The sequence below is a fragment of the Cucumis sativus genome, chromosome 3 (assembly GCF_000004075.3).
Source record: "Cucumis sativus cultivar 9930 chromosome 3, Cucumber_9930_V3, whole genome shotgun sequence".
NCBI lineage: Eukaryota > Viridiplantae > Streptophyta > Magnoliopsida > Cucurbitales > Cucurbitaceae > Cucumis > Cucumis sativus.
In genome coordinates, this window is record NC_026657.2 from 36493094 (window position 1) to 36520314 (window position 27221).

A 27221-nucleotide genomic window follows, 5' to 3' on the forward strand; every position below is an offset into this window, starting at 1 on the left:
ATATTTACAAGGTATAGCAAAATTTTTAATTCTTTCAATGATAGTCATTGATAGACTTTTATCACTGTCTATCAATGCCACTAATAGAAGCATATCAGTGACTATCAATGTCTATTATTGATATAATCTAAAAAAACTTCTATATGTTGTAAATATTTTGTTAAATTTTCTATTTTTTATAATTCACCTTAATACTATATGTCGTGATTTGTACTAACCCAAGACCAACTAGCTTTTGCTCTCCCACTTCATTTCAACGCACAGAAGTTCTGCATAGTCTGCCATACAAAACGCGCCTCATATGGTGCCATGCCAATACTAGATTGATAGTTGTTATTATAAGCAAACTCCATAAGTGATAAGTGGGCATCCCAACTTCCTTTAAACTAAAAGACACATGCTCTCAACATGTCTTCTAAGGTCTAGATGGTCCTCTCCGACTAACCATTATGTCGGGAGATGGAAAGTTGTATTAAACTTCAACTTTGTTTCCAATGCTTTTTGCAAACTAGGCCAAAACTTAGAAGTAAACTTTGGATCTTTATCTGAAACTATGGACACCAGTACTCTATACTGACTCACAATCTTGTCAACGTATAGATTAGCTAGTTAATCTAGTGTGAATGTCGCTTTATTTGGTATAAACCGTACTATCTTAGTGAGTCTGTCTACTATTATCCATATGTCATCATGTCCACTAGAAGTACGGGGTAATCCAAACAGAAAATTCGTAGTAATGTGCTGCTACTTCCACTTTGGCATGGCAAAGGGTTAAGGAGTCCTCCTAGCCCCTGTCTCACTAGTTTAACATGTTGGCAAATCAAACATTTATCAACATATTCAACTATCTCCCACTTCATACAAGGCCACCAATAAGTCTTCTCTAGAGTTCTATACATCTTGGTGCTTTTCGGATTCATAGCGTAAGCTGAACTGTGAGTTTCCTCTAGTACAACATTTTTAAGCTCACAAATACTTGGAACGCATAGTCTTCCTTGCTTAACTATCGCTCCCTCTGCTCTCAACTCAAATTTTGCATTTGGGCCTTTCTTTGACTTTCCGATCATCTTCTGTAAGTTACTATCCTATCGTTTTTGTCTCATAATACTCTATGCTACTAGAGAAGACCGAACTTAAAATTGAGCTAGAAGACTCTCTGAACTCTCTGTAGTCACAACTGTCTTGAAGCCTCTTAACTCACTAATCAAGATTGTTCGAATACCACACAAGGCACTCTTCAAATATCTCAAATTCTTACTTAATGCATCTGCTACTACGTTAGTCATACCAGAATGGTATTCTATGGTACAATTATTGTGTTAAATGCGGAATAATAGGCATTGGAAGAAACTAACTTTCTCCAAAACCTACAAAAGAGAGAAGAAAGGAGAGGGAGAGTATAGCACAAGATCAATAAGAACTTGTTTAAGGGAATAGAGACTAAAGGAAAGATTTGTCCATTCTAAAAACTAATCAAATTTGGAAAGCTAAACTACAAAACATGAGGAGGAGGGAAAGATTTATCCATTCTAAAATTAGTCAAATTTAGAAGCTAACTATAAAACATGAAGCTAACTAAGAAATGTTTTACATGAAGTGTATATATATATATCAAATGCTCCACAGTCATCTCATTACAATCACATAAACATAAGGATTGAGCATTACAAATAAGGTTAAGTTCAAGGAATATTTCAACATCTAGAGATCTTGTGAACAAAACATCTTTGCCTGAGCAATTTCCGACACACTCAAATTCAATAAACTTTTTCATCTGCCTTCATAAATGGAAACTTGGTAGCAGAATATGAGAAAGTTCAAACAAAGTTTGAGTCTGTAACAGTGGTGCAGAAATAATGCTCTCTTTCTCAAATAACATTAAATAATCAACAATTAAGATGTAGAAAACCTAAGATAAGCTAGCATTTTTTTTTCTTCACTCATTTCCTTGACCATACAGAAGAGCCAAAGAGGATTGACTCACTGTCATAAACCCATTAATATAAACAATATCAAAACTCAACTTTGAATATCAAGAAACTAAATAAACAAAAACTCGATTTCTGAAAAGCTTGGAAAAGCAGCCATAGCAACCAAAAATTGAAATCTAACAAACATCCAAAACCATAATAGCATCATTAGGATTTTGAATAGTTCTTTGTACCATTTGTTAAGAACTACACATTGCATCTCTAAGAACCTTCAATCTCATATATACCCTATGGTGCAAATGAAAAAAATTCATAGCCAGGTAGAGCTAAATCAAAAGAGAAATGGAAACTATAAATAACAGAAACAATAGACTATAAAGTGAAAGGAAAAAGTACTAAATTAAATTATTTTTAAGAGATTTCCAATAAGAAAAAAGGATAATTATTACTTAACATACAGCAAATATGATTCAAAACCTACGTTTCAAGATCAAAGAAGTTCGATTGAATCAAACAATTATAATAGGCAAAAACTCATATTCTTTTAAACTAAATTGAGAAAAGGCCACAATTCAACTGACTCTTCTTGTTTGAAGTTGATCTTCTGAGACATTTAGAGGATAATTCAGAAAATAGTGAATCAATTTAGTAGTTGATTTCAGTTTCATTGACAAAAATAGTGAATCAATTAAATGATTAAATCAAAGTAATTGTTGGTGTTTTCAGTTCTACTATATGAAAAATGGCAAGTTAAACCCATCATTCAGCAAATAAAACATTAATATGGAATTTTTAGTATTGTATTTCCTAGGATATAAAACATCAACAACAATATAAAATATACAAGGCCGATGGTTTCCAATTCTACTTCTATTTACAAAATATGCATTCTCTTAAAATTTTCCCTTTTTTTATATAAAGTTTTTGGTTTATTTTCTATCTTTACTTTCCCTTTTTTTATATCAGTTCTAATGTATGATCATGTAGTCATACATTATGCCACTAAAATAGTAAGCATAAAAGGTTTTTAGATTTCGCCTCGTCTCTCTATGAGAAAACGCCTCAAGGCTGCCTTAAGAATTTTAAATCACAAAAAAGAAAAAAAGAAAAAAAAACTTTTTTTTAATTCACAGTCTGACAATCAGTTTGATTCTTGAAGTACAGTTCAAAGTTCTACCGTACTAGATACTATCTCATTCAAGAACAAATACATAAAAAATGGAAGAGAAATGCATGTACATACAATTTTTCATTCTTACCTAAAAGGAATGCAAACCAAGATATGAGAAACACCAAATTCAAGCAAATAAAAACGGAGTCATTAAGCATTATCGCACGAATGACAAAAAGAAGAAGAAAAAATGAGGCTTTTAACAACTATGTGGAAAGTAGTGAGTAAAAGCCCCATTGAAATGCAAACAGCTCATCTCCAACAAATCTATGATATTAGTCAAAATGAAATTGTATCGATTTAAATCAGAAAGCTGCTTAGTACGAGAATGATAACCGCAAGAAATCTAAAAGCTAAACTTTTACAATAAATTTTAGAGTAAAACAAGGAAAAAATTAAGCCAAATCTAATGTCTCAAAGCTACATTAAAAAATTAAAGTACCTAGGGCTACAAGGAGAAACTCAACCAAAGGACAACTTAAAAAAAAAAACTCGCAAGGAAGATGATAGCTAGATTGAAAACCACCAACACTTGATCCACACCAACCTTGCCTTCAGATTGAAACCTTCCAATAGCTAGGTACAAAGTTTCTTAAAAACTTTTGGTTCACTTTCTGTGCTCATTTCAGCTTGTTTCATGGCCATGTTACCTCTAAGCTTGTCAATCTGATTCCAAATGTCAGCAAGGGATTTTTCCTGCATACAGGAATAAGAAATATCAACAGAAGAACTATATTTTCTTTATCCAACCAAGGTAGATTAATAAGTTACATAGAACCTTGGAATTGATACCTTATTCAAACGAGCCTTGATAAATTGATTGTTTACGAGTACTATCAATGTCGGTAATTCTGATTTATCATGACCCAACTTGGTTTACTTTCGAAGTAATTGTGCTTCTTTAGAATCTTTTCTATGTAATGAGATTGATATAAAAAAATTCCATTTTCAATTCTGGTGATTTTGATGCTTAGGATTACATTAGTTTATCCTAAGTCTTTCATGTCAAAGTTTGCTCTCAGCATTGATTTTACATCATTTATGACGTGCAAGTTTGATCAAAAAATTAACATGTCATTTGTATATAAGCATATGATAGTACATAATCTACTTTCAGTCTTATAATATATACATTTTTCACTCTCATTTACTTTGAATTTTTTTGGACATGATCAAGGTATCAATTAAAAAGAGAGAAAGAAAAGAAAAGGTTTGCCTTGAAACTATAGGATTAGAAACATGCAATCAAACAAAGTTATTTTATTTGTTGAAGGGTGTCCACTTTGTTTGCAAGCTTGGATGTAGAAAAGTGTGTTTTTATCCAAAACTCAACTAATTGATGCTATTTAAGAATTTCTAAATGTTGATAAATTATATTAGTTAACCAATTTAGTTATTAATTCTTTGCATTTAAAATTTGGATAAACTTTTCGGTATCCTTAAGGTACAAATTTACAATTAGCATAATTATTTGGATAAACTTTTCGGTATCCTTAAGGTACAAATTTACAATTAGCATAATTATCTAATAAGGTATTTATAAATCATCTAATTTCTTTTTCAATTAGTATAATTTCAAATAGAACCATATAAAAGAGAAAAATGAATTATTTATTACTTTTATTTTAGAAGTTGGATGAGCTTTTAGTTTTCTTAAACTATGAGTGATTTGTAAGTTACAGTTAATCTAATAAATTCATAAATTCATAAGGTATTTATAAAATCATTTTATTTATTATTCAATTACGGTTCAAATAAGAAAGTGAAAAGACAAAATTGTTACCAATGCAATAATAAAAAATAATACAATGGAAGGACAAAAGTATCATAAGAAAAATGAGAATTCTCCTCATCCAACCTTTTTTTTATATACACTATATATATCTAAATTTTATGTTTAGTGATAATTTTGATACGATATCAAGAAAGATTCCTATATATAAATAAAGGATTTTGTAACGTATCAAATTCGTGGCAAAGAAGCAAAAGTAATGAATGATTGGGTAGTAAGTGGAGATGTTCCTTGGACTTGAAAATGGCAAATAAAGTGACTTACCCCTCCTCCAGATTGTCTTTATATATATATATAAAGAATAAAAATGAAAATTGGTATCCTCCTAACATTATTAGAACGAGCCAAAAAGAAGAAAGAGATGGGTGAATTTAACAAAGTTTAGGACCAAATAAAGAAAAAGAAAAAAATTGGTCCACCCCCACCACTGCAGGTCACCCTAACATATACACCAAAATGCTCACTACAACCAAAACTAAACTCTTATTCCTATACACCAACTAAAATACATGTACACTTCTTTTTCCTTTTCATTCAACCTTTTTCCTTTTCATTCAACCTTTCTTATTACAATGCATTTCTCCTAGATAGTAATGAATTATAAAAAGTAGTAAATTTTACAAAATATTAGAGATTATTGAACAATATCACATCAAATCAACTTAAAGACGATTCAAAACAAAAGTTCAACTCTACGAAACATTTCTTTTTCTAAATGTTCGTACGAACAATATTATTAAATCGTGGATTAATTCAAAAATTTGAACTAATAAATGAAGATAATTAAATATAATTTTAGAACATCTAATACTCTTCCTCGTTTGTAGTTTGAAATATGAAAGGAATATTGAATGATAAGAAATAAATATCATCTAAAGAGTAAATAACATTTGAAGAGTTATCAATATAGTATATTATGATTTCAAAAATAAAACTTTTAAGGTAAATTTAATATTATTAGGTTGAAAAGTGGGAGAGAGTGAAAGGGAAGGGAAATATATGAGACAAAAGATGAGTAGGTAGAGTGTGAAATGGGGCAGCCAAAGCAAAGGAGACACGCACACTGAGCCAAGGCACATGACTATCTCTTCACTGCCCCTTCTCTAGGGTCCCCCTTCAATACTCATACCTTAACCTTACCTGCTTCTTCTTCTTCTATAGTTGTGTGTTTCCTCTTTCACACCTTTTCTTTTTTTTTTTTACTGTCTCTTTGTTTTTCCTTAACAAAAACCATCAGTAGGGAGATCATTTCCATTCCTTTTGTCTACCCCCATCCTCCATTAATGCCCCACCCCACCATACACCTTACCTCCAAAATTTGGCTCAACTACTACTTTCCCCAATATCACATTATTCCACTCTTGCTTATAATAAGACTCTTAGTGATTTTGATTTTTTCTTTTAAATTTCATTTAAAATAATCTCATTTTCTGTTGAACATCATTCACATCTATTCTCTAGAGATGTTATGTTGTATATACTCTCTAGCATTTATATTTTGTAATTTGTTCCTTTTAATTATAACATCATCTTCCTACTCATTGATGTAGTTCTACAAGTACACCTTAATGAACTATATCTATGTGATTTTTTTTTTTACTTGATTATTGGATTGTCAATTGTTTCTCTCATAACAATATAATAGAGATTTTATACCTTGTCTATATATCCAACATTTTCACCTTCATTATTGTCACAAGGAATTTTAGACTTGAAAAAAAATAGAAAAAAATCCAAAATAAAGGGAAGTTGGATCAAATAAGTTCAAGTGACTTAAACCATAACTTATCTTAACCCTAGGTAAAGATCAAGTAGTCTTTTTGTAAATATATTATTATAATCTTATTAGATGAAATTTGAATTTGAATTCCATATATAATTGAAAGTTTTCTAAGTTATTTTTGTTTGTTTTATAAATCATCTTGTCTCGATATAAATGAAGAATTGATGGAAACTTTTAGACATTAACAATTATGAGTGTGATTTTGGTAGGTTGTAAATATAATATTGGATGGAATTGTTAAAGAGGAATTTATCACATATCTCCACACCCATTTTGTTCGGGTTTTTTGGATTGTTGGTACTTTTGAACAGGCTGGTTTAGTTTGTTGTATTACTCCAAAACCCTACCGAGTCAACCAAGTTAAGTTATATAATACAATAATATACATGGATGAATATGCGTGGAATAAAGGAAGAAGGTTTTGTGTTGTTTGTTTATTTCTTTGTTTTATATAATTAAATAATAGTTATATGCATTTATGATGATGATGTAAATTAAATGTGGCCGTTGTTGCACACAAGCCTAAACGCCGTGGATTTCGCCGATTCTTTTTCCCTTTTGTTTTTTGTCCTTTGAATCAACAATTGATACTAAAACAATATACTCCTTCGCCTTTACTGCTTTGGGACGAGAGCTCCATAATAGAGTGATTCATCATAGATACCCAATTTTCAAAGCAAAACACTCAACAACCCCTCCAAAAACTCTCTTCCTTTTATTACTGCTTTAATAATACTATTTTTCCTATCCCTAACCTCCTCCCTTCACTCATTCCAGAGAGGGACAGTTTTAATAAACTTTACATCCCTAACTTTAGAACTAAAATAGTTATTTTTCAAAGAGATTACAACCATCGTTATGTTCCAAAATTAAGATACAATAATCATCACCTCAAATATTAAAAATTTATCGTCTGTCTATTATTTAACATTTCAATTATATGTCCTAACCCTCGTTTTCATTGATTGTGAAATCTATGGAGCCTCTCAGATTTCCTTCATCCTTATCTACCCATTCAAAAACTATATGTTTCCTCCAAATGTAAGTAATTAAAAGGAAGAAACCATTGTTTGAGGTCTAAATTTCCAGATTATATCACTTTATTTCCAAACTGACCATGGCTGTTTTTTACTTTTTAATTTTTTAACACCTCACCACTACTTCATGCTTTACGTTTCACTTCAATGAAAAAATAGTTGTTTTGAAATAATAGTATCAATTGAAAACATATACCTTAATTTCTACTTATGCTATACAAGTGAACACAATATTCTACTGGTCATGATCAACCAAATCACTTTTCCACTTTATTTAACGAGAGAAAAGGGTGATTGTGAAATGAAATTGAGAAACTAATAGTTAAAAGAGGGGTTTTAATTTGAGATTTAAAAGGAGAAAATGGAATTTGGAATAATAAAAAAGAAATAAATTGAAAAGGAGATGGGAGATGGGAAATGAAGGAATTGAGAAGATGTTGACCGGAGAAAAGTTAAATTAAGAGTTGGGAAAGAATCTGGAGCGCATGAGGCGCTGACCGTGCATGCCTTCCAAATCTCTACACAAAAACAATTATTAAATAAGAACACCTAAGATTAATGGAAAAGAAATATTTTATTTGTATAGTTTCAATTTAGAACTAATCTCCATCAATCAATCCACCCATGTTGGTTTTGTGAATTATAAAAAAGGATAATTGGGCGTGGGGAAAGGAGCATGGATTGTCGAGCTAGACGATAATAGAGACAAGGGGATCGGGTCGGGTCCTGAGTGTCACATGAGTCCTCATTGCCGAATGCTGCCCATCACCATTATTCAACCTCAGTCACCCATCGGTGGAGTCTGGGGCTCCCGCCTTTAACCCTTCTTCACATAGCCACTCACTTTCCACGATAAATAAATAAATATTAGGCTAAATTCACGATCAGAAAAGGAAAGTTCGTTCCTAATTGGAAAAAGAAAATGCATGAACAAGTTTCAATTGAAAAGATGATCTAAAGCTCTCAATTATAGTCTAATAATAATTAACTAACCAATTTAAATTAGACATTGAAATGATACACGAAATAGAAGAAAGCGTGGTAGGATCTTTATGATACGTTAGTTTCCATATAATCTATTACCATGAAATAATGATACAGAAAGAGAGTGGTATTTCTCATTAATTCTCTTAATAACAGCCTCGAAATTTTACCATAAAACTATTGCTATCCTAATTATGTGAATTAACAACTACTCTAAATATTAACTAAAGTATACTAACTATCCTATAATTCCACTCATCATTTATGCATTTTACTGAGTTTTCACAAAATATTAAAAATTCATTGTTCTGTTGAAAAAGTACTACAAGAAAGTAATGGACTCCAACCATTTAAAGGAGCATATGTTTTGATTTCATACCCTTTCAATTCCAAAAATAATTCAAGTTTAAGTGTACTAAACTTTACTGATTAATCTTCCTTTTCTATTCTCTAGTTTCAAAACGAGATTAAAGAGTGTGATTACTATAAAAAAAAATTTGAGAGGGTGCTATTGTAATTGGGATTAGGGATAAAGTTGTTTTGTATGAATGTAAAATAAATCATTTAGGTGCCACTTCAATCACAAATATCATTATATAAGTATAGATATTAAATGTTGAGGGCTAGAAAAATGGATTTTAATGACGTTATTGATTCAAGGAGGACCTTAATGAATTTCTTTCTAGGAGGTGATCTAAGAATTTTTCTCCTACCCATCTTATTCTAACCATATAAATAAATAAAAAGAAGAAAGGTCTGGTCTAGTGGTAAACTATATTTTTCTTGTGAATCTTCAGTTAGTTTTTTAAAATTTTATTATTTTACGACTTATTGTCGTTATGATCGTGCTTCTTTGTAATAAGTTTTTTGGGTAGACTATGGTTATAAAACCATTATTCCTTCGTTACTAATTGAGTGGTTTATAAATACATTTGATTAACTAATTCATGTAGTTAAAAGATATCAGGTTTAATTTAGGGACTTTGATAAAGCAAACAAATCAGATTCTATCATAATGTGTATATATTTTGTTAAATTTGAAAAATAAGCACATATATTTAAATAGTTTGATTGAGATGTATTTAAATATATTGTTTGGGGAAGAGGAGTTTTCAGGTGTACAGCTCGATGGAATTGGATATAATTTCCAGTTTCACACGATTATTCCCCTGGAAATTCTCCAGATCTTGTACTGCCATGCCAATGTTTCTAAATTCATATTCATTCACACACACACACACTCAAATTATTATTATTTTATATATATACTTCTTTCTATATTGCAATTTGAATTGCACAATTCCTCATCTCCTATTTTGGTCGGCTGATTAATTCAAATTAACTTCATCCTGTGTATTTCTAGGTCCACTATGTATGTTTTCTATGATTTAACTTATTATATAGTATTATCATCCACCTAAATTAAACAATTTCAAATATACCCCTATGTTGCACCTCACAATAACATCTCTCTATAGGGATCAATATGTTCAAAATAGTCCCTTTTTTTTCTACCGTTGAATTTAATATATAAACCCTCTTTAATATTATATATAGTTAGGTCCAGGATGAGCACAAGGAATCAATTAAAACTTTGAGAACAACTATAGATATACAATTGCAATCACAAGTAAACAAAATGAAATTAGTAATTTAAAAAAAAAGTGTGTTTAAACTCGTACGATGTTGAAATTAATTAAAACAAATTATGTCGTAAACTAACTCGATAGTTTGTGAAAAACAAGGAAAAGAACCTTAAAACCCAAACATAATTTGAAGAGTTTTTTAATGTTGAAGAAGAAGGAATAATTTGTTTTTGAAAGCATATAGATGAAAACGAAAGGAGGAATAAAGAAGGAAAAGAAGAAACAAACAAAAAAACAACAAGGGGAGAAGGGGAATGATAGCTAGGAAGAAGAACAGCTTTCATTTCTACACCCCAATCAATTATAAGTTACTTGTTATTTATTTTTGAAAATTAATGCTTTCCTTAAGATGATAAATTAAAATCATACTCAAAAGTAAACATAAAAACTAAAATTAAAGTATAATTTTATCGAAAATGAATGTGATGATGAAATGAACATGAGACAAACATTTCTATATAAGTGTTTCTTTTAAAAGAGAAAAAAAAGTAGAGTAGAAAGGTATTTTTTTGGTTGATTGATATAAGGTTAAAAGAGGGTATGGAATATTATTGTTGGGAAAAAATTGATATGTGTCGCAATCTATCAACGTAGAGTGAGACCCAATTCACCCCTCCAATATTCCTCTTTGTTTCTTCTCCATTTCCCACCATTCCCTTCTCTCACAAACCGCCACATTCCTCTCCCTTAGGATAGCAACTTCCTCTCCCTTTGTTTATTTATTATTATCATTTGTCATAATATTTAAAACATTAATAAATATTTAACAACTCCATACATATTTATATTATTTATATTTATGTCAATTGAGATATGCTTATTTTACCAATTTAATTGAGATCCGACTTCGTTTCGCATGTCTTTCTTTAGATTAAATAACTCAAACTCTCCCATCATACCTTTTCCTCTTTTTCAGACTCACTATATTTTTCTTTTTCTCTATATTATACTGATCATTAACTATTTTTTATTATTAATTATTATTTCTCCAACCTCTGACTTCTCTTCTTCAAATCATAACCCACTCATTATGCAATCACTCATTATCCTTTACTTCTATCTCTCCCTATAACTCAATTACTACCCCTCTTTTCTTCTCTTCTTTTTCTTTTCTACGTCTTTGTGATGAACACACCATCTTCCTTCCCGGACCTCTCCTTGCAGATCAGCCTTCCGATGTCAACACTGCCATGTGAGGCCAAGGCCACGAAGCCAAGAAGCTCAACCACCATGGATTCGAGTTCCAGTGGCAAAAGTGATTTGAGCCATGAAAGTGGTCTCTTCCACCACCTAGGGTTTGAAGCGGGAGATTTGGAGGTTCCTCCTCGGCGTCCTCACCAAGCAGCTTGTTGTAATGTGCGTGACCACCGCGATTTCAAAAGAAGCGGAGGCAGGGTCGGGTGTGGAGTAAGAAGAAACATCCGAGCTCCAAGAATGAGATGGACTACAACTCTTCATGCTCATTTTGTACATGCCGTTGAGCTTCTTGGTGGCCATGAAAGTAAATTTAATTTACATAACCAAAAATTAATCAATAACCCTAATGGCTAATCATTTAGTTTGTCACTTCATTATCGTTCACACATTCACCTTAAGTAATTATTCTTCAGAACAAATTGTAAAAAATCAAATGCAATAGTGGAAACTTTTATTAATTAATGACCATTTTTTCTCTTTGTATCTCTCTGATTAGGAGCTACACCAAAATCAGTATTGGAGCTTATGAATGTTAAGGACCTAACCCTAGCTCACGTCAAAAGCCATTTGCAGGTTGGTTTGGCTTTCTTTAACTTCCGATATTATTTTCTCTATTTTTCCGATTTGGAGAATATAAACAAACAATTTAAAGTCAACCCAAAAACCCATTTAAGACTCTGAGTTTGGATATTTAGTTTAACGTCAGGCAAGAAATCCTGATGATGTTATTTCCTCCCCCATTAGCATTTGACGAACAATAATTTAATCTCTGAACAAAGGGTCTTTAATTTCTTTAAATAAAAACAAAAAAATATTCTTTTATATCCCATATTTTTCCTCCCCTTAATAAAACATTTAAATTTTGTTTCCTAAAAACGTAGGCTTGTTTTCCCCTAATTTCTTTACTATGATTTTCATTTCAGATCTTTAGGTTTGTTAAGACCAAATTCTAGAAACAAAACATATCTAATTTAGTTTCAAACTTTAATTCAACAAACTTTTTTGGCTAATTTTCCAACGACAAATGATTAGGTATAGCTTAGGTGCTTCTAATTTTTTATTTTTTGAGCTATGAGAATGTGAATAAATGATTAAAAACATATAGTAATTTAATTTGTGTGGGAGGGTGTAGAGTTGTAGTGTATGATTCTGCATTGAGAAGCACAATGGATGCTCCCTTTCATTTTCCTTTTGGGTTCCCTAGAACTTGATTTTGTCACTTAACATTTATCTTATTCTAGAAAAGTCTTACAATTTTTTTTTGAAGATTCATTAGAATGAGTAAGGTGTAAAAGAGAGAGTACAAAAGTTAAAGGACAAAAAAATGGCATCTAAAAGATCAGCAACTACAAGGAAGAGACTGTTAAAAAAACTAAAACACATTATTTTTTGTTTTTGGTTTTGTTGTTCATGCAGATGTACAGAACAGTGAAAAATACTGTGAAGGAAACAGCAGGTAAATAAATACAAAACACCTTTTCTTTTGATATATACATTTGTATATATATGGACTTTATTATTCTCAAATCCGTATATTTTACATACACTGTTAGTTTTGTTTGTACCAGTTTATATACAAAAAAAAATGAAATTGAAATTCCTTTGAGAACTGATCAAGATGGGTTTTTTTTTTTTGGTAAATTGTAAATATTTTGTATAGATGATTGTGGAAGGCCTGAGGTTGAAGAAGATGGGATGGTTTTATCTTCTTGTGTTAAAAAATCTAACTTTGGATCAAATCATTTCCAGAGAATCCAAAGGTATGATATATCTATCTATGCTTTTAATTACTTCTACATTTGAAAAGTGATTTCACAACAGTTTTTCTACTCTCTTTTTTCTCAAATCCTCACTTTTTTTTCAATGCTTAAAATTTTTCAAGCTATTTAAAATTTGTATATATCATCATCTTTTTAACAGTTGCAAAGAGCTTGACATTAACACAAACTTTTATTGTGTGGACTTAAATACCCTCAAGATTGATTCCAATCTCTTATGCTAAATATAATAAAAAGAAAATTAAAGTTAAGATGATGGTTAAAAAATTTAACAGGTTTAATTAGCATTCCATATTGGTATGTTGGAACCAGTGTGTGATGAACACCTCAAATAAATAATCATAAAATAGAATCTTTGAAACTTATTTATTTAGAAGATAACTTTTTTTGTGTGTATATTCTTATTCAAACTTAGATGTTTTACAATACACCATTGTATTGTATAAATCTATTAGCTCTCCTTATAATACAATTAATAAATCCTATATTTAATTTATTAACTTAATGAACTCTCAAATACCACATTTGATCAACTCTCTCATCAATTTGTTATGCTTAATTAATTAACTTTCTCAACTCTCATCAATCTAGTTGTTATAAACGTAAGGTTATGGACAAAATGATGATGAGGAGGGTATAAGCTTGGACTTTGTGATTATGTAGGTAGTTTATGGTCTTAATTTAAAATCACTACAAATTCAAAATTTTAATTTATATTCATATATTTGAACTTCTTGTTGCGTGCAGAAGTAGTTTGGTAACATCAATGCACAACAGTTGCCACAGAACCAAGTCAAACGCCGACGCTTTCGCTAAATCTAGAGGAATTAAGGTAATACATCATTATTCAAAATAATTTTTTTATTATTATTATTCAATACTTTCAATTAGAGAATATTTATAGATATAACAAAACATTTTGAAAACAACTCATGAAAATGGTTATTAGGTGTAAAATGCTGTCTTTCTTTACAAAAATTTAAAAAACGAAGCCTCAAATTAAAGTATATACAATTAATCATTATTTTTAAAAAAAATTGAGTTATATTATAAAGTTATTTTTTATTTAATAAATATTATAGGTTGAAGGAAGCAATGGGGATTATCAGGAGGCAATTACAATGGAGAGGATTAATTTAGAGTTCACTCTTGGAAGACCAAGTTGGCAATTGGATTTTGGTGATTCAAAGGAGCTTGCCCTTCTCAATTGCTAATTTTCTAAATTTCCAATCCAAAAATGAAAAAGAAAGAGAAAAAAAAGAAAAGTTAAGAAGCTAGAAAGAAAAATCTCCTGAGTTTAGTCTATTTTACTCATGCATTAAAAAGATATCAACAAGAATGGATATCTCGATGTTTTGTCATCGATTTTGTGTTTTAGTTAAAGATGGAAAAACAAATAAAACAAAGCAGATTGATGTACATAAGTGTATTCAAAAGAATCTAACTTTTAATTGGCAAAGGGAAGATTAAACCAAAGGTAATAATTATTTTTTGAACAAATTAATTGTTGTGGTGTTGAATGTTCATTGATTTAAAAAATAACATTGTGTGTTATTGTTAATTGTCTCTCGTATCTTGTTGTCCGGTGGAAGATCCACAACTTTGAAAGCAAAAATCGATATGATTTCAATGTTAATTCGCAATTCTCAACTGCTTCTAAAGTTTACTCAACATTCAATCTCAAATATGTACTCGACAAAGAAATGATTAGGCTCACAAAAAATCAAAAGATCGATCGAAAATATGTAAGACTAGAAATTTCTCTCCTTAGAATCAAAATCTTTTTCTTTAACTAATATATATAATCAAACAATTAAGCATTCTTGATCTAAATTAACTTTAGATTTGTAACATTCAACAAGTTTTGTAACCATACAACGACGCTTACAAGTTTTGTAACTATAAAAAATATTTATAATATTTATCGTCCAACGTCAACAAGCAGTTACCGTCCCTCTGTGGTTCTCTTTTGAGACAAAAGATTTGGAGTCACCACCAATCAATTTAGGGTGCAATTAAATACACGCAATGGTTGTAACAAATATAAACAATCTTGTATCAAATATAAACGATTGTACACAAAAAATACTAAAAAAATCGTTTAGATTTTACTACCCAAATTAGCTGTTGTTGTCCGTCCCCAAACTAGCTGCAAGCCGCTCCTCCATTCAAACCCGAGTCCGCATCAGATTCGATCCCAGCTCATCCGTTTCCTTTGTCCAACCAAGCCGCTAGCTCACAGGAGTTGTTCCCAGCCAAATTTTGCGTCGTTCTCTGCTCTTCCCCGTGTTGTCTGAGCCGCCATGCGCTGGTCCTGTTCGTCGATCTGCTTACTAATTTTTTTTTTGTGAGTTTTGTTAGTTGGTGGTTGATATGGGTATTTGGAATACCCATTAAAAGGGGTTTTAAAAAATTATTATGGAACAAATGTTCGAACTTTTGTTGCCCTTCCAAGGTTCATTCGGAGATAACTTTGAATTCAATTTGTGGTTTTCCAACACAATTGGAGTTTGGGTTTCGAGATCAAATTGGGTAGGTAATTGGAAATAATTAAGGTTAATTGTAATTGATAATTCTTTTATTGTTTAAGTTGAATCTGATTTCAAATCATTTTATTTTATATTTTTACATTAATTTTTTTGTTTTACTTTCTCTCAATTTTGTATATCAGTGTTGTGATATACTTGTATTATATATATTAGTTGATTAATATACTTACTACGTGATTTTTGTTTTATTAAATTTTATGCAATTCATTATAGTGTTATTATGTATATGAATGATGTAACTCAATGTATCATTATCAAGTATATCAACAATATATTGTTAAAACATATCAGTAAAGTGAATCATTATTAAGTATATGAATCAAGTTTACAAGTGTATATCAATAGTATATCAAGTGTATAAGTAGGACTTCAAGCATATCAAGTGTATAAGTAGGACTTCAAGCATATCAAGTGCATTTACTCAATCAATTGTATAAGTGAAAAATACTAAATACATTTGTAGCGTATCAGGTGTATCAAACATATATTAGTAATGTTTTGGGTGTGAATCAAAAAGTATCGAGTGTATCAAAGAGTATCAAGTACATCAAGTGTATCAATCAAATGTAAGTGTATTAAGAAGTATCAGGTGTATCAGACGTGTATAAGGTGTATCAAATGTATATTTAGTAACAAGAAACTTTGTGAGATATGTGGGTTGGGTTTCGTTTTTGTCATTTTTGCAAATAATAAAATGTGTGTGCTATAGACTTAATTATTATAACTTATTTTGCCATTTTTGCAAGTGCCCCTTGTTTTATTTCATTTTTATTTAAGAAAATAAGTTTGATTTTTGCATTGTCTTAATTTCGAAAATGTTGTTTTTAATTAAGTAATGACCTCAGCTATGGCTTTTCTCTAACGTTTTGTACGAGCCAATGAAGCCCACGTCAAGCCAAAGGTATTGCCAACGTCATCCTGTTTGCACGTCGATTTTATCTCCCCCGACATAGTACTATTGACATTCTCTCCAACATGACTTCTGTGTCAGGAGAGACATTCCCGACTCGTTTGTGAATTTTGCCAATGCATTTATGCGTCGAGATAAACACTACTTATAGGTAAGAATGTTGCTTTTCAGTTCAACTCAAAGATACTCTTACTTATAGATAGCAGGTTATAAGAAATTATAGGAACATGTAACACATTATGTAAGAACAAACCTTCAAAGGGAAAAATCTACCTGTTCCTATCAATAGGGCCAAAGATCCATATGCAATTCTTATTTTTTTCATCACAACACACAATGATATAGAACACAAAATATCCAGAGGAACCTAAAATGATATGTGGTGTCAAAATCCAGAATCCAAGGGTTCTTCCCATCAACACTAATAAGATTGAAGGACTGAGGTATACCTAATTGGACAATAACTTTTAGTGTGGTTGGATTTGGGATCGTCTGGTTTCCAATTTGACTAGTTGACTGAGAAGATCTAGCAGACTTACTCACATAAGCCCACTATGTGATCTATTTGTCGTTTGGAGAGTGTTTCTTACCTCTTAATGGACGACCATGTAATTTCCAGCACTGCTCCTTAGTATGTCAATGTTTCTTGTAATGTTCACAAATAGGGATCAATTTTCAATTGTGTTTCTTGTTGTCATGAGTAGAGGACTTTGCAATAAAGGCAACATAATCGACAGTAGAGGTTGTCACAATATTCATAGCGCTTATATGATCCTCCTCAAGGTGGAGTTCAGAACAAACCTCCATCAAGGAGATAATAGGTCTTTAGCCCAGTATATAGTCGTGGACTACATCAAACTTGAAGTTAGACCAATAAGAAAGTCATAATTTTGTTAATCTTTTTAATTCTAGAGTGTTGTATGCCATCAATGGAACAATTCCGGACAATTTTCTGCATAGGTCCATTTCCTACTAAATGAGGAAGAGTTTGTTAAAAAAGGATGTTACATCCCCTGCTTGCATTCATGGACTTGTTTCCGTAGTGTGTCTAGGCGAGAGGCATTCTGATGCTTGAAATACAATTTTTTGTATCGTGTCCCAAATATCCTTAGCAGTTGTAGTGTACAGTAAGAGCTTGCCACTCTATGGCTCTATACTGTTGAGCAATGTGGCTTGAATAAGAGAATCATATCCTTTCTAGTATCATTTATGTGGGTCTCCTGGTGGAGAACGAGATATCTCCCCTGTCAGAAAACCAAATTTATGACATCCCTTAAGAGCCATTTTAACAAACTGAGACCATGAGAAATAGTTCTGATCATTCAATTTCTTCCCTTGAAAAATATATTGCAGAGCCACTGTAATAGACACAAAAAAAGATGTTAAAGTTGAGAATGATGTTATCGGATTCTCGAAATACAAAGGTGACATTTTATGAAGGCTAGGACAAGGGGTGTTCGAAGTAGCCTCCAATGTCGCCTCAATCTCCTCTACTTGATTGTCCAAGTTGTATGATTCTAAGGCTTTCATGCCTTGGTAGTTTGCGTAAACTAAATACAAGTTTTATTTTTATCTTTTTTAAAATGTGTTTTAGTATGATTCATTTACTTTTTATCATCTATTTTATATTCAAGGTAAAAGATGTATCACCAGCGCGGTCTTTCGGCAATCAAGGCAAAAATGGAGGTGTCTTCCCTCGCCATGATGCCATGCCTAAGGTTGATGCTCTAACTGAGAAGCCACTCAAATTTTACCATGCCGATGATGTCAAGAAACCACTTGTTGACAAGCGCAAATCCAAGCCCACCACACTCATATTTCTTATATATCTATCATTTGGAAAAATTATTCTTATCCAAACGTCAAAATAAATAGAGAACAAAAAAAGTATAAACTCCACCAAATTGTTGCATCAAATGACTCTTCACTATCACATTTTCAAATAGGTATTACCTCAATTGATGCAGCTACATTTGGCCTTGGCACTATTCATGTACAATAATAAATCGATGTGCTTAGTGGCTGATTTTCTTTATCTGAACTCTGTTTTTCAACAATGACTTGCATGTTTTTTAGGTTGTTGTCACTGCAGTTACAACATGTGTGATTGACCGAGCTGGACGTCGTCTTCTACGAGTTTCATCTTATTATTATTGATTCTTTTCATTATTGTATGTCTTTTTTAATTATCTTATAATTTTATTTCAGATTTCTTCTGCTGGAATGACTCTTAGCCGTTTTATTTTTGCTGTGGCATTCTTTCTAAAGGTAAACTAGTTCCCATTGGAAGGTTTAAGGGAAAGAGAGTTGTGTTCTTGAAGCAACTTCCATTTGGGCTGCTTCTAGTGACTGGTGTGTTTTGATGAATTTCTCTAATTTCCTTTCTTTATAAATTTCGATTTAAAATCACACCATTTTGGGGATTTTGTTCATTTGGTTTGTTCCGTTTTTCCACATTCTTTATGAACTTGTGTTTGATTTTCATTGGAAGTCTTATTTATGTTATCTTAACATCATAGCAATTCTTTGCCTTAGGTAATTTACATATTATCTCAAATGTCTTACCTGCATAACGTTTACCATTGAGAAGTAAGAAGTTGGATACTTTGGGTTTTACATTATGGCAGTATTAATTGTTGAAGCTCGAAAGCAGTTAATATTGAATTTTTTTTCTTCCCATATAATTAACTGCTAAAAAACAAAACATAAGAAAAAAAAATCTCTTTAATTTGCTCAATTTTCTTAAGTAGCCTCCTCCCCCAATAGATTTCATTTTGGGCATTTTATATCTAGAAGACATAAGATGTAATTTGCCACTCTTTCATATGCATACTTTTGAGTAATTTTTAGTTTCAAAGTTACATTTACGTAGTTTTAACTTGTTTTGATAGTTAAAATGTCATTTAGAGATCTACTTTGTGGATACTTCTTATCCGCTTTGAGTGAAACTGTCTCTGTTATTTGATGTTATTTAATTTTTTTATAATTCATGATCTATTTGAAAGCTTATGTTGTAGGTTTGGGCTAATTCATATGATTGCTTAGGGTGGATTTTGGACCCTCCAAAATAGACTATCAACTCTGTCAACATAATTTTTTTTTTTTTTTTGTTAAGGATGACAGGTTACTTAGTGAAACTACTCACTTTCACTTTCTTTGCCGTTGGAGCCAAGTTGAAAATATAAACACAATATTAAGATTTCATTTTGTATATATACAGGTAAAAGAGAAATGCTATAGTTTTTAAAGAAAACATTAATTTTATTGATTTGTCGTGTTTAAGAAAAAAATATCAATACCAAAACGATGACAAACATTTAATATCGGACAATTATTGACAAAAGTAGTTGACAAACTGACATAGAAAGATCTGTGATGTCAGTTTAAAACCAACATTAAAAAAGCTATAAAAACATGTTCGTAGATGTCGGTTAAAAACTGACACCATACCTCTGTAATGTTAGTTTTAAATCGACATTGTTGACATCTATAATGTTAGTTTAAAATCGATGTCAAAGAAAAATATACATTAAAAGCCTTTAATGACACGTTCATAGATGTTGGTTGACAACCGACACCATATCTCTATAATGTCAGTTTAAAGCTGACATTAAAGCCCAATTTTGTTGTAGTATAAACGTACCAACTCCAATTATGAACTTAATGAACCAAGTATGTCACCCTTATCTATATTAAATTGTCACTGTGTTCATCGATAACACAATGGTTTGCTCTAATAAGAGAGAAAAGTGTGTTGAGGATGTCAAAGTAGTGTTGCGAACGTTGGGTGACATGTAATTGTATGCTAAGTTCAGTGAATGTGAGTTTTGGCTCATACATGTAACATTCTTAATTCTTGTTAATATAGCTGAGGGTGTAATAAAGTTTAAAAGTTGAAGTAGTACTCAAGTGGGAACAACCTACAACAATTACTAAGCTTAGTAGTTTTCTTGGTTTAGCTAGATATTACCAATGTTTTGTTAAAGGATTCTCGAAATTAACTTTTCCATTAACGAATTTGACCAAGAACTCTAATTTTATGTGGACGGAAGAGTGTGAACAAAGCTGAAGAAACAGCTTGTTTCAGCACTTGTTTTAACATTTTTCGGTGCCCAATGATAATTTCAAATTTTACTATAATGTTTTTCATTAGGGTTTAGGTTGCCTTTTAATGTAGAAAGGTAAGGTGAGAGCTTAAGCTCCAAGACAGTCGAAGAAGCATGAGTATAATTATCCAACTCATGATCTAGAATTAGCTACGTACAATAGTGTTGGCATTCAAAGTGTAGCAACATTATTTATATGAAGGAAAAGTGTCGTAAGAGATTATGAGAGCTTAAAGTTTATCTTTTATTCCAAAGGATTTCACTATGTGACGTCAAAGATGATTAAAATTGATCAAAGATTATGACTACACCTTCGATTACCATCCAAGAAAAGCATAGGAAAAGCATATTAAAGAATTGTAATGCATTCTTGATAGCGACTCTCAGAGAGGTAGCATGCATAGTTCCAAGCAAGATTGACTCTTATTGACAAGAGTATTGAGGTTGAACAGAATGATGAAAGTTTTAAGTAGATGAGAGATATAGTGAAAACAAGGCTTTCAAATAGACTATGACTTAGGAGGTCGTGGAGCATTAATAAGACAAAATCGATTGTGTGTTCTTGATAAATTAAAAGTACATGTGTATCGAACTTTAAAACAATACTATTAGTGGCCTATAATGAAGCGAGAGCTAGTTGGATATGTCTTGATTTGCCAAGAAGTTAAACTACATTAAACAACAAGATTATTACGATGGATTTCGTATTTGGACTTTCTCAAACTCAAAGAAATCATGATGACATATGGGTGATAGTTAACAAACAGATGAATATTATTATAGTTGTTTGTTGTTGATAACTATTACTATTATTATTTTTTATACATTCATTCTTGAAACTGAAAAAGAAAAATAAGGAAAATTCATAAGCATTACTTGAGAGAGACAAATGAATGGAGAATCTAAGCCTCCAAAACACTACCAAAATTCCATTACAACAATGTCTCAAAATTTAGGTGAGCCTCTTTACTTAAATACAATGCTAATCACCTGATATGGAAAAACTCAAGCATTTTCCTATCTCAAAACTCAATTCTACCTCTCCTTAAACTCAACTATGGAAAAGGTATGTTTTAAGCATATTTACAACACCTACAAATCACTCCCTTTCTTTGTGTTATAAATACATACGTACAACAGAATGAGCCTCGAAAAACTAGGCTCATAATGCATCAAGAGTTCAAGTTCCTATAATCTACACTGCAAGGCTAAAGCCAATTTGGCGTGATCTTCCTTGTTATCGTCTTTGTTGTTGCATCATTTGGAACCTTTGCAAGCGAGCGGTACTGCAACTTTACACTCTCTGCATTGTCTAGCGTTTTCACCACATACCTGTCGTGTAAGAGAAGCGGATGTATTGTTATAAACTAAGTCTATTAGATTGAGAGTATGCACATAAGAAATTTAAATCTTATTTTGGTCAAGGTCTACATAACCATTTAGTTTTTTATTTTTAAAAATTCTGTTTGTGTTCTCCCCATATTTTACAATGATGTTCATATTTTACAAAGATTTGGATTCATAACAAAATTTCAAAAACAAAATCATTTTTTTTCCAAAGGGTGGATGATGGAACCACAACCTTTAAAATGGTAACTAATGTCTTATCAACACCACGATGGCTCACAAGTTCTTTTAATAGTTTTAAAAAACTTGGCTTGATTTTGAAAACATCCTTGAAGATAAAGATAACAAGTTATGGCTGCATTTTATTTTTATTGTTTTGGTTATTCAATCTCCAAATGCTATGTTTTAGTTCTCAAGATTTAAAATACTATGCCATAATTCTAAACTTAGCATAGAAGACTATTTTAGTCTTTTATCATTAATTTTACATGGCTTCCAACACTTTTTAATAGGCATAGACGATCATCAGAATTAAACACAAAAGATTAATGGGAAACAACATGCTAGCTACTTCCTTCTTGTAATGGACAAAATGAAGAAAAAAAATACTGAGAATCAGAACAAAAAATGACAAACCATCCATTCAAGCACTGTGTTGTAACAACAGCCTCACGTCCCACAAAACGTTGCGGTGTCCTCTTGTTCCCCTGATCCGTTTTAGCTGCAACATTAGTTTTACAATGCGATAGTATAAGGAGCTAAACAGAGTACAGTTTTCTACTCACCTTAATAATTACCCTATCTGTCACTGCAAAAGGAAACTGAACACCTCGACCTCTTTGAGTATCCATGAGAGTCAAATCACCATAACCACCCTTGTCCTACATTGGCAAACACAGTAACGATTATTGAAAACTCAGAAGCAGTTCTACCATGAGAATATCATTCACTCTGAAGCAAAAGAGTGATGAAAATAAATGCACGAGTAGAACATGACATAATTGAACTAAATATTGCCGTGGATGGATAGGAAAGACTTAAAGAGATGGGGAAACCAAAATCTCATGAAATCAATTTCCATCCTCCTTTAATTGTAGTATCTCACATTAGCAGGCTTAAGACAATATGATCCAAGATACAAAGCACATACCTGCTCAAACCTCTCCCTTCTCCTTTTCGGTGAGCGGTGAAACAATAATTCTTCTTCGCGGCAGAATGCTTGGACTGCAGCTTGAAGAGCTGTAGATGAAAATATCATGCATGGGAAAACAGAATCATGAAAAGTTGATACAGTTCTAAAAATTAATCTTCAAAGAAAACTATATCAATCTATACTTCATTCTGGGGGTTTGGTTTGGGAACTCTCAACAATGTGAGACTAGCGCAAGCAGAAAAGAGAAACCAACAACAAAGAATACTCTTACATGTTTTGTCTAACTTTGAGAAGCAGTTACAGCATAACAAAAGAACAATTAAACGTCATTGTAAATCATCAAGCATTTTTGGAAACAGTAACAAAGAGTTGTTAAATATTAAAAGTGGAGAAAATGTTATACTCACATAAGTTTTGGGCAATAGAGTCTTCAGAAACTGACTGAGAGCACGAGTAACAAGATCTCTGGGAAGACAACAATAGAAACGCAGAAACTCAATAAAACTGAGGTCATCAAAATACTTGACTGATCAATATCAACAGAGCAGGAGCAGGAGCAGACAGACAGCAATGCAAATTAAGGTGCACAAGTTGGGTACTATAAATGCTTGCAACAGAAAGTGAGCATTCATAATAAAAAATTAAGAAAATGCATGACAAACTCAGTAAGAATAAAATCTGGTTATCTAGTCAAATTTCATGATTTCCCCCAGCTAAGAGACAGGGCACAAGTTTTACATCATGGTACACAGAAAAAACAAATTCACAAGTTCAGTGATGCCAAAACTGGAGTATAAACTTATAGATGCCAACTATTTTCTTGTTGAAATATTAAGAGTTCAAGCACTGCTACTGCATAAGGGTAGCAAACTCATTTTTATACCAAAACTGGTATCATCTCTTATTTCAAAATTTCTGCAAACTCTTATTTTCATAAGTCTCACTGAAAACAAATGGCTTGAAAAGGGGCTCTTATGATCAAGAACCTGTTAGGATACTTCCTAACAAGAATCAGTATATTTCATATAAAGAGAATTAACTAAGAACTACAATCCAAGTTTATGGTACTTGGGACCCCCTCTCTTGAGAATACTACTCAACAACTCCCCTTCTTCACTCACCAACTTACTACTCTTAGTAACTGCCTAAATATCTAATTACCCTTATACCCCTAACCCTATACTAATCTTGGTATCTAACATAATGAAAGAACTACTTGATTGATAGTAAAAGCTAGTACTCTTGAAAACAACAACAATAATTGTAATAGCTAGTATTTGAAATGCAGAAGAACCTCAGGCAAGTTTCAGTATATTTCTAAGGCTCAGTTGGACTCTTTTTGCAAGTACTGTACTAGTCAACCTGATGAAACCTGCAGGTAAATCAGCATGGATTGCTACAAAGGGCCAGTAAAACTTCAAATTAAATGGCAAATTTAAAATATTTTCAAGTTTCTATGCTTGCAGTGCAATCTATGCAAAGCATTAGAATGCAAGACAGAACAATTTCAATGCACCGCTTATGTTTGAAGGCGATCAGAAAAATGATAAGTCAACGTGAGAAAAAGAATTTAACAGCATAGATGAGCAGTATTCTTGCCAGCAACTCACTACTTTAAGAACATGTTGTATTCCACCACTCCCAAAGGAATGCCCACACGGCAATATCATTGCATCGTTCATGAGCGCGCCCCTGGTTTCAAGAAAAGAAACAAATCTAAGCAAATCTATAACCAGAAAAAAATTGAGACGAAAAATAAATCGAGAAGTAAGAATTTTTACCACAGAATGTGACCAAAATAAAATAACTTTGTACAAGAATCAAATCAAAGTCTTTATTATCAGTTAAAAATTGTCTATACCCTAACCCTATTAATCAGAATATTAACTAAAAGATGCAAAAAAGAGAAAAAGCAAGAACAAATCATATCTCCTTCATGAAAACAAACTAAATCACAAGTGCAACTAGAAAGTTCACACTTCTACATGATGAACAGGCTCAACCAAATAATAATGAAACATAATGGAAACACTAAAAACTCACGTCACAGGGTCAGTGAGAATTGATCTCAAAGACTCTCCAGGCTCTCCTGAGAACGAAACATCCCTTCTCCCGAAACCACATCCATTTTCCATACTCAAATTCTTCTGCCCAGAAGCAGACCCTTCATTGCTTTGCAAATACTGAGAATAATAAGCTTCACTATCAGGCTCTGCAACTGTAACAGCATTTGGATAGTTCCCCAACCTTCCCTGGGGATTGTTTTCACTTTGAGTTGCTCCGGAAGACCCAACAAAAGCATCCTTGACTAACAAAGTCCCACCTAAAGCCCATAAGAAAAATGAACAAAAAAATTCCCAAATTGGGAGCAGAATATCGAAATCAAGCATTCTAGAATCATAGTTTCCAATTAGGCAATGAAAATTCAAAGTACAAGCTTCTTACAAAATGAAGAATGCTGCTTAAGCTTCCCATTTCCCAATTTGTTTATCCCATTCTTCAACCCCTCACTACTCTGATCACTTCTATCATTGTTACTGTCAATGGGGTTAGCAGTTTTACTACACTTATTAACATCATCCAAAGAAACAAGCCCTTCAACATCATCATCGCCATCATCGACTTCATCTTCATCGTCGTCGTCGTCGTCGTCATCTTCCTCATCCGATCCTTTACCACTTCCAGTTCTCGCAGAACCATTCCAATTCCGGTTGTGACCAAAAACATTCCGTCGGAAATCCTCTCCCTGTTGGGAAAAGAATCGGTCACGGTCGACAATAGGGAAGAGCTTGTCGTCCATGAAACCGCAGAGTTCGCGGGTTTTGGGAGGTGGGTCGGGGAGGCGTCGGTGGGGGGTGGAGGAACAATTGAAAGGGAGGGATTCATTCTGGAAGACGAGGTGGGAGTCGAGGCCATTGATGTCTTCGGAGGACATTTGTGGGTTCTGGGGGGTTGGAATGGAATTGGAAATTGGAAATTGGAAGTTGAGAGTGTCATGGAGAATCAGCCATGTTAAGTTTTGAGAGAGAAGGATTAAGGAAGGTGGGGAATTGGGGAAGATGGAAAAGAAGAAGATGAAGGAAAATTGGGAAATGGAGAATTTTGAGAGAATGAGGATGTGAAAAGAGGGGAGTTTCTGGGTTTGGTTGGGCAGATGAGTGTGTGTTCTTTGAAACAATGGGCAACAAATTTGGAAATTTGAAGGAACTGCTGCCAAGGCCCCTCATCACTATCAAATTTTGCCTCTAGCCCATCAAAAAATGTACAAAAAGTTGATTGAATGCATCAAATTTTCAACTCTATCATCGATAGACCTCGTAACAACAACCTATCGTTAATATAATTCTTTTATAGAAATATATGATTGATATCATACTATCATCATCAATACTTTTGTATCATAACTAGGATTCTATCAAAGAAATATATTAATTTATCGATTATAGTAAACTATTATTGATATACTTCCATCACCAATATTTTTATGTACCAACGGTGATCTATTAGTGGTAGTACACTATCAATGATATACTTTTTTACTTTTTTAAGTGATAAAACCAACGATAAAAGCATATCATTGAAAATATATTAGTGTGGTTCACAATTTTTTTTCTATAAATAATAAACATTGATTAATAATAGTTTTAGCTCATAAGTGATAAACTTTATCATCAATAAACTTCGATTGATGATGAAAATACGCATATCCTTGAAAACATATTAGCATGATTCACAAATTTTGTTTAGTTTTGAATAATTCATAGAAATTGATTGTTAATGTTTCTATCAATGCTAGACTTTTATAATCGATAAACCTCCATCAATGATAGAATCATA

The 27221-nt window shown here is 32.0% G+C and overlaps 2 protein-coding genes across 3 annotated transcripts; one reads left to right on the forward strand and one right to left on the reverse strand.

Annotated features, from left to right (window-relative positions):
- Nucleotides 1-11163: 11163 nt before the first annotated feature.
- LOC101214179 (probable transcription factor KAN4) lies at nucleotides 11164-14823 on the forward strand. Its single transcript, XM_011654092.2, has 6 exons — nucleotides 11164-11845; nucleotides 12038-12114; nucleotides 12958-12997; nucleotides 13202-13301; nucleotides 14067-14151; nucleotides 14402-14823. Exons 1-6 carry the CDS (start codon nucleotides 11470-11472, stop codon nucleotides 14531-14533), a joined length of 810 nt encoding a protein of 269 aa, XP_011652394.1. The 5' UTR covers nucleotides 11164-11469; the 3' UTR covers nucleotides 14534-14823.
- Nucleotides 14824-21760: 6937 nt separating this feature from the next.
- On the reverse strand, nucleotides 21761-26598 carry LOC101213937 (U-box domain-containing protein 62). Of its 2 annotated transcripts, none has more exons than XM_031883291.1 (8): nucleotides 25830-26598; nucleotides 25428-25692; nucleotides 24995-25076; nucleotides 23792-23849; nucleotides 23382-23470; nucleotides 23017-23112; nucleotides 22868-22938; nucleotides 21761-22216 (listed from the first exon to the last, which is right to left on the reverse strand). In XM_031883291.1, exons 1-8 carry the CDS (start codon nucleotides 26317-26319, stop codon nucleotides 22093-22095), a joined length of 1275 nt encoding a protein of 424 aa, XP_031739151.1. In that variant the 5' UTR covers nucleotides 26320-26598; the 3' UTR covers nucleotides 21761-22092. The 2 variants fall into 2 exon arrangements, with proteins under 2 accessions (XP_031739151.1, XP_004147826.3); XM_004147778.3 differs by having other exon boundaries at nucleotides 25428-25707; nucleotides 25830-26595.
- Between the last annotated feature and the right edge of the window lie 623 nt (nucleotides 26599-27221).

What these genes read in the sequence shown, in the direction of transcription:
- LOC101214179 (XM_011654092.2), top strand. Translation starts at nt 11,470, where the DNA reads ATGAACACACCATCTTCCTTCCCGGACCTCTCCTTGCAGATCAGCCTT. An exon ending in ACGTCAAAAGCCATTTGCAG is followed by an intron (nt 12,115 to 12,957) that starts GTTGGTTTGGCT and finishes TTGTTCATGCAG; the next exon opens with ATGTACAGAACAGTGAAAAA. An exon ending in CATTTCCAGAGAATCCAAAG is followed by an intron (nt 13,302 to 14,066) that starts GTATGATATATC and finishes TGTTGCGTGCAG; the next exon opens with AAGTAGTTTGGTAACATCAA.
- LOC101213937 (XM_004147778.3), bottom strand. Translation starts at nt 26,319, where the DNA reads ATGTCCTCCGAAGACATCAATGGCCTCGACTCCCACCTCGTCTTCCAG. An exon ending in ATTCTCACTGACCCTGTGAC is followed by an intron (nt 25,077 to 25,427) that starts GTGAGTTTTTAG and finishes TCTTGAAACCAG; the next exon opens with GGGCGCGCTCATGAACGATG. An exon ending in ACACAGTGCTTGAATGGATG is followed by an intron (nt 22,217 to 22,867) that starts GTTTGTCATTTT and finishes CTTACACGACAG; the next exon opens with GTATGTGGTGAAAACGCTAG.